The sequence below is a fragment of the Priapulus caudatus genome, unplaced genomic scaffold (assembly GCF_000485595.1).
Source record: "Priapulus caudatus unplaced genomic scaffold, Priapulus_caudatus-5.0.1 Scaffold1056, whole genome shotgun sequence".
Taxonomy (NCBI): Eukaryota; Metazoa; Priapulida; class Priapulimorpha; order Priapulimorphida; family Priapulidae; genus Priapulus; species Priapulus caudatus.
The window spans coordinates 16,326-27,732 of NW_014578117.1; the positions used below are offsets into that span (position 1 = coordinate 16,326).

The window sequence follows — 11,407 nt, forward strand, 5'->3', positions numbered from 1 at the left end:
ATACAATGGGTAGAATGCTGATAGGTCTGTAGTTTTTAACAATCATAGGGTCTTCTTTCTTAAAAACAGGAGTCACTCTCGCTCGCTTTAAGTCACTTGGAAATTGACCCGTTTTTGTCATCAGATTTACCAAGTTTGAGATGTGATCTGCATAAGAATCCTTGACCATCTTTAAAAGTTTTATTGGAATACCATCCAGACCTGTAGCTTTGGTATTGCCAATATTATCAAGATATTTACGCACTTGTTTGGTACTAATAGGATGAAAAGTGAGAGGAGGTACACTGTCCCCCACCCTGTCTCTGATCTTGATTACACTGGGGTGGTTTGGGATCTCAACACTGGAGATATCTTTACCAATGTCTTTTGCGACTTTGGAGAAGTGATTGTTGAAAAGATTACTGACTGAGACAGGGTCGGAGACGACGTGATCTCCATCTCTTAGATTTATAGTTTCACTTCTTCCTGTCTTGCTAAGGAATGGTTTGATTGTGGGCCAAAAATCTTTGGATTGTGGCCCGCCACCGCATCGCTCCATGAAATAGTTACTTATGGAAGCTCTCTTTAATTTAGTCACCTTGTTCCGCTGTATGCGGAAGCGTTCCCAGTTTTGTTTACTACGGTACTTCTCATAAACCCTGCGTAGTTTCCTCTTATGATTTATGCTCTTCGGAGCTCACATTCATAAAAGGACACTTTACACGCTTATGTTTACGTTTTTCACCGGATGTGTTCATCGATGATGTTGTTGAATAGTTTATCATTGAACCAGTATGTGTCATCGATATCTTCAAACACTGAGGCTACGTGAAAGGGAGCTTTACTGATGTCTTTATTTAGAGCTTGGCAGTCTAATTTTCGATAACTTCTATATGTCATCATACCGGTAGGTATTGGTGGTGCTTCGATTTTCATGACACAGGCGATAAGTCTGTGGACGTCACTTAGTCCTGTGTCATAAACAAGAGTTCCTTTGAAAGACCTCGTTTGTTTGTCAGAATGACATCAACAAGTGATGGTCAGAATGTTTGGTGTAGCACGTTGGTTCCTTTACGAGGTTTTTTAGATCAAAAATGTCACACTTCACTCAACGTGCACACTGTGACGGATGAGCATGTTATAGTTTAGATCGCCAAGTAGAAGTAAGTTTTCGGCACGAATATATCCTTTGTCGATGGATTTGGCTATGTCGTCGCTGAAAATCGTATTCGACATGGAAGGTGGCTTATATGCAGCCATCAGTAGCCATTTCTTGTCCTTGAGTTGAAGTTCGATGTTGATTGCTTCGATCGCCTCTGCTTCGGTCTCAGAGGCGCGTCTGGATGGGATGTCTGAGCGTATGTAAACCATCAGGCCACCGCCATCTTTCGTTCGATCGCGTCGAAATATATGGTAACCGCTGCACACGAACATCGAGTCGGAGAAGGTATGATCGAGTTTGGTTTCTCCTATGACCAGTATGTCGGCTAGCCTCTGATGCAGGATCTGGTTTAGGGAGAGTGTACTTCGTTTTCATGCTGTTTATATTCAGATGAGCAGCAATGATATTTTTCGGGTTGTCTTTGCGAAGTTGGACCAGCCTTCAGTGAAGTCACTGTCATTTTTCTGGATCACTTTCTGCCTGAGGGGAACAGGTTGGGCAGACATATTCCAGGGAGTCATCGTCCTGGTAGTGCTTGTATGATTCATTGGTCATGCTAATGCATTTGCAATGGTGCCATAGGTCGCATTGGTCACATTGGATGCCTTTTTGTTTGACCGCACAGTTTTGCACATGCCCCGCATGGATATGTGATATTTTGGGGCCTGGGTTCAGTTCAACGTCGCCAGATAGTAGAGTGTCAGTACGAAGAAAAGTTTCTGTGCATCGACTGGGCGCCGCCATGTTTGTTTACGTTTACCTTTGTTGGGGGCGAGGTTGACTCGCGAGCGTTGCAAAAGTTCGAAAAAGAACATCAGAATTCAACCATTCAGGAGACTCTTGGCGTTGAGATCACTAAAACGAGAGTCTGTGGTACTTGTTCCTCCATGTTTATCGTCTCTGATGTCGAGATAAGAGGTCCTTGCGTATAAAATTGTCGATAAAAGGAGAGCAACTGAAACGCCTAACAGGCCGGCCGCCATCTTTTCGAACTCCGTTCTCATCTACATGGCTTTACCTTGCTACTGATATGTGTATACATTCACTTCAATCGTTATTTACTTCTTAAAAGATTGTTTTTCAGAAACCGCGCTTCATTAACTTTAGTAAATTACGTTGGCCATTTACAAACGATCATGTCTTCATCCTGTCGCACCATTCTTCCGTCGTCATGTTCATTGCAACTCTTAAGCATCCAGTAAAAATATAAACCAAGTATTTGCAAAGCATGAGAATGTAATGCAGTAATGCTGCCATATACCTCCCCACTCAGCATTTGTATGTCAATGTATGCAAAACATTTCCTAGTACTAGACATCTTAACTACGATAATTCAGATAATCTAAGTAAACATATGGACATGCAGACTCATTCATACAATACTAAAGTGAAAGAGACCTGAAATAAATTTGTTTTGACTAGAAATGTCCCAGGATGTAGGGGTACACTACTGCCCAGCCAACATTTAAGCAACCACCCACACTGCTACGATTAATGGAAACATGAACACCCCGCATACAGTGTACAATAATACACAGCTGAAATAAATTTGTAACAGTGCACGATAGTGCCCAGATGTCCCGGGTTGTAGGGTACACTACTGCTCAGCCACATTTAAGCAACCACACACACTGCTACGATTACTTGCAATGCTAGAATTATTACTAATCATCAAGCCAGTCTAGTTCGCACCCTCGCCATTGAAAGAGGGACATTCTAGACCCGAATTAAAATACAACTCCTCATCTACACACAATGTCACGGGTCGCTTTGATAGAACAGTTATTTCACCAAGACTTACACAAACAGGCTTTTATAATTTTCATTGACTTTCTCGAATGGTAATTAATCGCGCAATGGTGGATTCCCTTCTTTGGATGGCAAGGGCATGACAGCCCCCTCCAGCCTTTCCTCTTGTTTTTTAATACCTTCATCACGGTAATCAGGATCCATGGTAGTCACACACTACCTCACCTTTACTAAATGGACGCGTGGTTTTTAACCCTCTCCCTTTTCCGAATGAGCAACAGTTAAGCCGGGCCATTTCTGCTTTAATTATAATTAGCTTTTTTTAATTGGCCTCTTTCCCGACATTTTCACCGCGCTTTCTTATTGATGCAACCCAGTTGGCAGTACGTAGGCTCTAGCTTCTTTTCTTCCATCCTTCTCTTTCATGAGCTTCTTCAATGCGTTATGTGATGGTCTTGTTCTTGGAATGCGCCTGTGTTAATACAATGCAAATTAGCCCAAAACAAGTGCCCAGCCTTTTCGGTTGGCAGAGTCATCATTCTTAATTGTTTTGATACATCAATGCATCGCATGTGTGGCCATGGCAAAATGATTTCAAGCCTAACGATTAGTTCTTTGCCTCGCAACTTCGTTCGCTCAAATCCATCGATTGTAGAGTCGTTGTCCGTCTTGCTGGTTGATGTACTTGTCCAGTCTTCATTGTAGGTGATCCTCATCAAGGGTGAGTGGGTAATGACACACAGCTGATTGTAGGCACCATCCCTATGCATAATTAAAGAGGACGTATACATTTACTTTATGTGAGCAAAAACAAAAATAAATATAAAAAATCAAGATTAGGTACACATCTGCTAAACACAATACAAGTAGTGAAGGTGTTGCACTCCACACCACCGCTAAGCTTCAACATGGATTTGAGTAATATTAAACCAGTATATTTTAATATTGCAACAAAGTAAACGGGTATATAGCATTCATTCACAAACAGGTTTGAGCCATAGCACGCAAACTACTAAATCTACCATAACATAGCACCCACAGGTTACTAGAAATATGGTGGAGGGATTGGAATGCATTAACACATGCTGTACCTGTCTAACTGGGCCACACTGTCAGTGCCTGTCGCGCTCTCACTTCCGGTTGTATCCTCGCTGGTGGATCCATTCGAGTAGCTGCAGGTGTCTGTAAAATGTTTATATGTGATTGGAAACTGGTAAGATTGTCATTATCACTCTGCACATCAAATGTTAGAATGCAAGGAAAATTATATATTCTATACAACTCATGTCAACATGCCAATTAATTTAAGAAATATTTGAAAGTACACTTACGCGAGTTATATGAGTTATATGAGTTGAGCAGCTTTTGCCACATTGGCGGTCTCCTTGAATACATAGTGGCAGTTGGCAACGTCGATCGTGTGTCTAGGTAGTCGGCAATGTGGCGGGCGGTCGATGTCTCCTAGTGTTGCTGATGATGCAGTTTCTAATGATTTCCTCACTTCATTGCAGGTGACGATTGTCACATTGAATCTGCAAAAGAGAGATGTATTGAATTCAGAATAATTCTACCGTGAAGCTTATACGCCTGTATGCATCGCTGATTAAATACTAAGTGGATATTCTATATAACGTACTGTACTGACTTTCTGTTATAACTACACATTTCGATCAACCAGTGATGAAGAGATTATGCAAAGGTGTGTAATCCAGTAACAAGTAATAACAACACGCACAAGAAAAACAAGAGAAGAACAGAGTGTGATCCAGATTATACATGTACATCAGAAACTGTACATGTCAGGATAGCTGCTGTATCACTAACCTCTTGTGCAGTCTTGCCAGGTCGTTTGATGCATTAAATAGCTTGGTCCCAGTAATTGAAAGAAAGAAGAATGCTTCGTCGTCGTCGTGTAATATGTCTGGAACCACTAATGAGTGAAAGAATTTACATATATGAATTATATGTTTGTTTATTTTCATGAAACATTAGGATTTAAATTGAAACGCACGACTTGGTAGAACTATAATTATATGCCTATTTGGCTTATGACGCTACTGGTTTTGATACTTACCATCTCTTGTTCATCGTCAATGGCAAATGTGGCAAGTTGAGTGGCAGCCGTCTTGTGCTCCTTAACTCTCACGATGGTGTAGTTCTTTCCATTGTAGGTTGTCTTCATCCTGTCGCACCATTCTTCCGTCGTCATGTTCATTGCAACTCTTAAGCATCCAGTAAAAATAATACCAAGTATTTGCAAAGCATGAGAATGTAATGCAGTAAGCTCCATATAACTCCCACATCGCATTTGTATGTCAATGTATGCAAAATTTCCTAGTACTAGACATTTTAACTACGATAATTCAGATAATCTAAGTAAACATATGGACATGCAGACTCATTCATACAATACTAAAGTGAAGAGACTGAAATAAATTTGTTTTGACTAGAAATGTCCGCTAGTGTAGGGTACACTACTGCCAGCAACATTAAGCAACCACCCACACTGCTACGATTATTGAACATGAACACCCACGCATACAGGTACAATAATACACAGCTGAAATAAATTTGTAACAGTGCACGATAGTTGCACAGAGTCCCGGGTTTGTAGGGGTACACTACTGCTCAGCCAACATTTAAGCAACCACACACACTGCTACGATTACTTGCAATGTAGAATTATTACTATCATCAAGCCAGTCTAGTTCTGCACCCTCGCCATGAAAGAGCATTCTAACACAGAATTAAAATACAACTCTCATCGTACAACAATGTCACGCGGTCGCCTTTGAATAGAACAGTTATTTCACCAAGACTTACACAAACAGGCTTTATTATTAATTTCATTTGACTTTCTCGAATGGTTAATTAATCGGCCATGGTATTCCTTCTTGGATGGCAAGGCATGGGACAGCCCCCTCCAAGCCTTTCCTCTTGTTTTTTAATACTTCATCACGGTAATCAGTGATCACATGGTGTTGTATCTCTCTAATGCATGAATTAGAGTAGATATTATTACTCACGTCACTCTTACTACAATAATTAGAGACGCAGATATGTGAAACTCAACGCCACCTTTATTCCTCGAATCCGGAGAGTGTCGCCTTCCCGCCAACGATACATACATACAACATAAGAACATTACATCTCTTCTTTTCTTTAAAGGAACACAAAACCCTGGAAGCATAAACCCTTTGCCATATAACATACAATGCGCCGCACTAAATTCAACTTATTCCTGTAACACAACTGTGGAACAACTAATCTCAAGACACTGTATCTCCAACACAATAGAAACGAATCTTACTCCATTACATAGTCAGAGTACCTTAGCAGGTACTCTCTTTTGCCTGTGAGATCTACGATACTGGGTTGTCCAAGAGATTGTGGCATCTGAGAACGTATCTTCAGATGAAGCCTGAACACCTGGATCTATAATTAGTTGTTGACACATCAGTGACATCACTGTCTGGATCTCACTATTGCTCCAGTTTCATCATTGGTAGCATGGGTGACGCGTACTTCTACACTATCGTCCTGTATGGGAGTACTAGCATTCGACACTATTCCTAACATGAGTAGTATTCTAGAGATGCAGCACCATTCGGAGCTCCACTACAAGACTATTACGAAATGTTGCCTTACGACAGTGTGGGACCGGGATCGAATGTTGTTGAAAACTTATTGGTTTTCTCTTTCCTGACCAGAACTTTTCACCAACATCAACGCCAGAGTATTGCGCGTTGCGACGTTCGTCAGCGTAGATCTTCGCTTTCCTTTCTTTCAGCATCACGATCCGCGGACCTCCATATCCCTACGACTGTCTGCCTGGAAATCTGCTTTAATTTCCCTTCACTTTACGATTAAACAAGAGTTCAGCTGGACTTCTCCCTGTAGTATGATGGTCAATGCCACGTATTCGTCACATACTTCCTGAGTTCTCTTTCCAGTCTACCCTTCTGCCTGAGCGATACGAATTCTCTTCACTCAGCGACTTATTCTNGTACTAACAATTCGATCAACCAGTGATGAGAGATTATGCAAAGGTGTGTAATCCAGTAAAAGTATAACAAACGACGCACAGAAAAACAAAGAGAAGAACAGAGTGTGATCCAGATACATGTACCCATCAGAAACGTACATGTCAGGAGTACTGCTGTATACTAACCTCTGTGCAGTCTTTGGCCCAGGTCGTTTGATGCATTAAATAGCTGGCCGCAGTAATCGAAAGAAAGAAAGAATGCTTCGTCGTCGTCGTGTAATATGTCTGGAACCACTTAATGAGGGAAAGAATTACATATGAATATATGTTTGTTATTTCATGAAACATTAGGGGATTTAAATGACAGCACGACTCTTGGTGAACTATAATTATACTGCCATTGCTTGTACTATGGCGCTACTGTTTTGATACTTCACCATCTCTTGTTCATCGTCCCATGGCAAAATTGGCAAGTTGAGTGTCAGCGTCTTGTGCTCCTTAACCTCACGATGGTTAGTTCTTTCCATTGTAGGTTGTCTTCATCCTGTCCGCAGCCATTCTTCGTCGTCATGTCATTGCAAACTCTTAAGCATCCAGTAAAAATATAAATCCAATATTGAAGCACGAGAAGGTAATCAGGTAATGCTGCCATATAACCTCCCACATCAGCATTTGTATGTCAATGTATGCAAAACATTTCCTAGTACTAGACAACTTAACTACGATAATTCAGATAATCCAAGTAAACATATGGACATGCAGACTCATTCATACAATACTAAAGTGAAAGAGACCTGAAATAAATTTGTTTTGACTAGAAATGTCCCAGGATGTAGGGGTACACTACTGCCCAGCCAACATTTAAGCAACCACCCACACTGCTACGATTAATGGAAACATGAACACCCACGCATACAGTACAATAATACACAGCTGAAATAAATTTGTAACAGTACACGATAGTTGCCACAAATTTCCCGGGTTGTAGGGGTACACTACTGCCCAGCCAACATTTAAGCAACCACCCACACTGCTACGATTACTTGCAATGTAGAATTATTACTAATCATCAAGCCAGTCTAGTTCTGCACCCTCGCCATGAAAAGAGGACATTCTAACACCAGAATTAAAATACAACTCCTCATCTACAACAATGTCACGGGTCGCTTTGAATAGAACAGTTATTTCACCAAGACTTACACAAACAGGCTTTATATTAATTTTCATTGACTTTCTCGAATGGTTAATTAATCGGCCAATGGTGGATTCCTTCTTTGGATGGCAAGGGCATGGGACAGCCCCCTCCAGCATTTCCTCTTGTTTTTTAACACCTTCATCACGGGTAATCAGTGGCCCATGGTAGTCACACACTACCTCACCTTTACTAAATGGACGCGTGGTTTTAACCCCTCTTCCCTTTTCCGAATGAGCAACAGTTAAGCCGGGCCATTTCTGCTTTATAATTAGCTTTTTTAATTGGACCTCTTCCCCGACATTTTCGCGCTTTCCTAATGATGGAACCCAATTGTCAAGTACGTAGTCCTCTGGCTTTTGCTCACATCCTTTCTTCTTCATGAGCTTCTTCAATGCGTGATGTGATGGTCTTGTTCTTGGGAATGCGCCTGTGTTAATACAATGCAAATTAGCCCAAAACAAGTGCCAGCCTTTTCGGTTGGCAGAGTAGTCATATCTTAATTGTTTTGATACATCAATGCATCGCATGTGTGGCCATGGCAAAAATGATTTCAAGCCTAACCGATTAGTTCTTTGCCTCGCAACTTCGTTCGCTCGTACATCCATCGATTGTAGAGTCGTTGTTCGTCTTGCTGGTTGATGTCCTTGCAGGTCTTCATTGTAGGTGGATCCTCATCAAGGGTGAGTGGGTAGATGACGCACAGCTGATTGTAGGCACTATCCCTATGCATAATTAAAGAGGACGTATATACTTTATGTGAGCAAAAACAAAAATAAATATAGAAAGTCCAAGGATTAGGGTACCCAATCTGCTGAACACAATACAAGTAGTGAATGGTGTTTGCACTCCACACCACCGCTATGCTTCCACATGGATTTGAGTAATATTAAACCAGTATATTTTAATATTGCAACAAAGTAAACAGGTATACAACATTCATTCACAAACAGGTTTGAGCCATAGCACGCAAACTACTAAATCTACCATAACATAGCACCCACAGGTTACTAGAAATATGGTGGAGGGATTGGAATGCATATAAACACATGCTGTACCTGTCTAACTGGGCCACACTGTCAGTGCCTGTCGCGCTCTCACTTCCGGTTGTATCCTCGCTGGCTGGATCCATTCGAGTAGCTGCAGGGTGTCTGTAAAATGTTTATATGTGATTGGAAACTGGTAAGATGTCATTATCACTCTGTGCACAACAAATGTTAGAATGCAAGGAAAATTATATATTCTATACAACTCATGTCAACATGCCAATTAATTTAAGAAATATTTGAAAGTACACTTACACCTGCAGGCGTCCAATGAGTTGAGCAGCTTTTGCCACATTGGCGGTCTCCTTGAATACATAGTGGCGGTTGGCAACGTCGATCGTGTGTGCTAGGTAGTCGGCAATGTGGCGGCGGTCGATGTCTCCTAGTGTTGCTGATGATGCAGTTTCTAATGATTTCCTCACTTCATTGCAGGTGACGATTGTCACATTGAATCTGCAAAAGAGAGATGTATTGAATTCAGAATAATTCTACCGTGAAGCTTATACACCTGTATGCATCGCTGATTAAATACTAAGTGGATATTCTATATAACGTACTGTACTGACTTTCTGTTATAACTACACATGGCATAAAGTCATGCCATACCATATTTAAAATCTCCAAATATGCGGATGAGACATCCCTTCTCTTAGACGGTAGTGAAAAGTAATTAAAATAATCGCTAGATCTATTTAAATGCTACTAGGAAATATCTGCTTGTCTTACAAGTGCAACTACACTTGATGGAAATGTAAGCCAAATTACTGCGCGAAGTTGTTTATGGAAAATCGGCATTAGTAATCAGGGATGCCGTTACTGTTGCTATGCATAAATTCAAGTTACATGAGGAAGTCAAAATCTGAAGTCAGCTTTTTCTTCAAATAGGTTTCGAAGTTGAGGAAGCGCAGTGGGAGACAGCGAGTTTGCTGTGACTTCATTCTATGCTGTTTATGAGGCCAATGTTATTTATTTATTGCCGAAATCGTGCCTCATGTTGAGATCACACGTGTGTGTGCCTAAAAATGGCAGCAGCATTTCCATGAGATGGAATGTCTACAGATGAAGGAATATGTCCAATACCTACCTATTCCTACCTATCGACCTACCTTTTCCTATTTCTAAAAAGTACTGTACCATTACAATTGATATGATCGTTACAATAGAGAGAATCGTCAAATAGTATTGCTAAAAAGTAGCAGTATATGATGATGTCTAACAAAGAAAGAGTGGACGTCAACGTGTGAAGGGCGTGGCTTGTCACACAGAGGGAAGAGGCACAGTAGCAAAGCAAACAACGCGTCATGAGCAAGCATTCCAGTTAATGTGGCACGGCTAGTGTCCGATATATCAAGAATATTAATGTTTCTACTTAAACTTCAATTGATGTGCTTATGTTACTTTCAAGGTGAAGAAATATTCACCTTTTACATTTATTAATCGACTCATCCACCACAATATGCCACTCTCATTCCAAATAGAATATTTCTGGAAGGAATTGCAGTAGTCTGGGATAAATATCGAGAAATGTGCCTGTAAAAAGTCCAGTAGGCATTTTTGAGGGAAATGGGGCAAAGAACTTTTTCTAGAGTGGTTTTTCATGATGAATACGAATAATTTGTTTGGACATCTCTATTTTGCCTAATTAGGTCAGAAATCAAGGTCAAAGGTCAATGATTAGGTCATATACTGTATTTGACCAAAAATGTACATAATCATGTGCTGTAATAGAATAATGGGAAAATTTTTTTAAACTACTCACCACTAGGGTATGGTAATCAATTCAATTTGACAATTTAATAGAAAATGTTAAGAACATTTATCATAAAATAGCTCATATCTCCTTTATTACTCAACATTCCAGAAAATCATCACAAGCTCACGGATACATTTCTGTGGCCATTAACTTTGCTGGGATTAACAGTAGATACTGTTTCCAACACCTTTTAGACCGTTTCGAATGTAGATGTGACGTCTTGTGAAAAAAAAACAATGCGTACAAGCGAACAATGCAAATGGAACGAGTGCATACACAGCATGCACACAACCCTGCCATTACCCTGCAAGGGATGGAGTCTATTGCTGAATTCTAGATTCTAGAGTCTTGTTTTATTTTTATTGCTGCTTGTCATGTATGTTGTACTAAACCACTTACACATTGAAGAATAAGACTTATATCTTTAGAAATCGATATATTGCATCTAATAATAATATTTTTCAATCGTGTTGAAACAACAACAGAACATACATGACAGTTTTTTCAATCGTGGTCTGTTTTAATGACCAATAATTGACAG

At 40.4% G+C, this 11,407-nt stretch overlaps 1 protein-coding gene across 1 annotated transcript; it reads right to left on the minus strand.

Annotated features, from left to right (window-relative positions):
• Positions 1–4,330: 4,330 nt before the first annotated feature.
• LOC106815172 lies at positions 4,331–9,681 on the minus strand. Its single transcript, XM_014819604.1, has 4 exons — positions 8,632–9,681; positions 4,965–5,112; positions 4,715–4,820; positions 4,331–4,422 (listed from the first exon to the last, which is right to left on the minus strand). The coding sequence occupies exons 1-4, from the start codon at positions 8,673–8,675 to the stop codon at positions 4,412–4,414; spliced, it is 309 nt and encodes a 102-aa protein (XP_014675090.1). The 5' UTR covers positions 8,676–9,681; the 3' UTR covers positions 4,331–4,411.
• Between the last annotated feature and the right edge of the window lie 1,726 nt (positions 9,682–11,407).

Coding starts and splice junctions, on each gene's coding strand:
- LOC106815172 (XM_014819604.1), bottom strand. CDS start 8,675: ATGGATGTACGAGCGAACGAAGTTGCGAGGCAAAGAACTAATCG. Junction 5,113..8,631: donor GCGAGGCAAAGAACTAATCG/GTTAGGCTTGAA, acceptor TGGATGCTTAAG/AGTTGCAATGAACATGACGA. Junction 4,821..4,964: donor TTGACGATGAACAAGAGATG/GTAAGTATCAAA, acceptor TTCACTCATTAG/TGGTTCCAGACATATTACAC.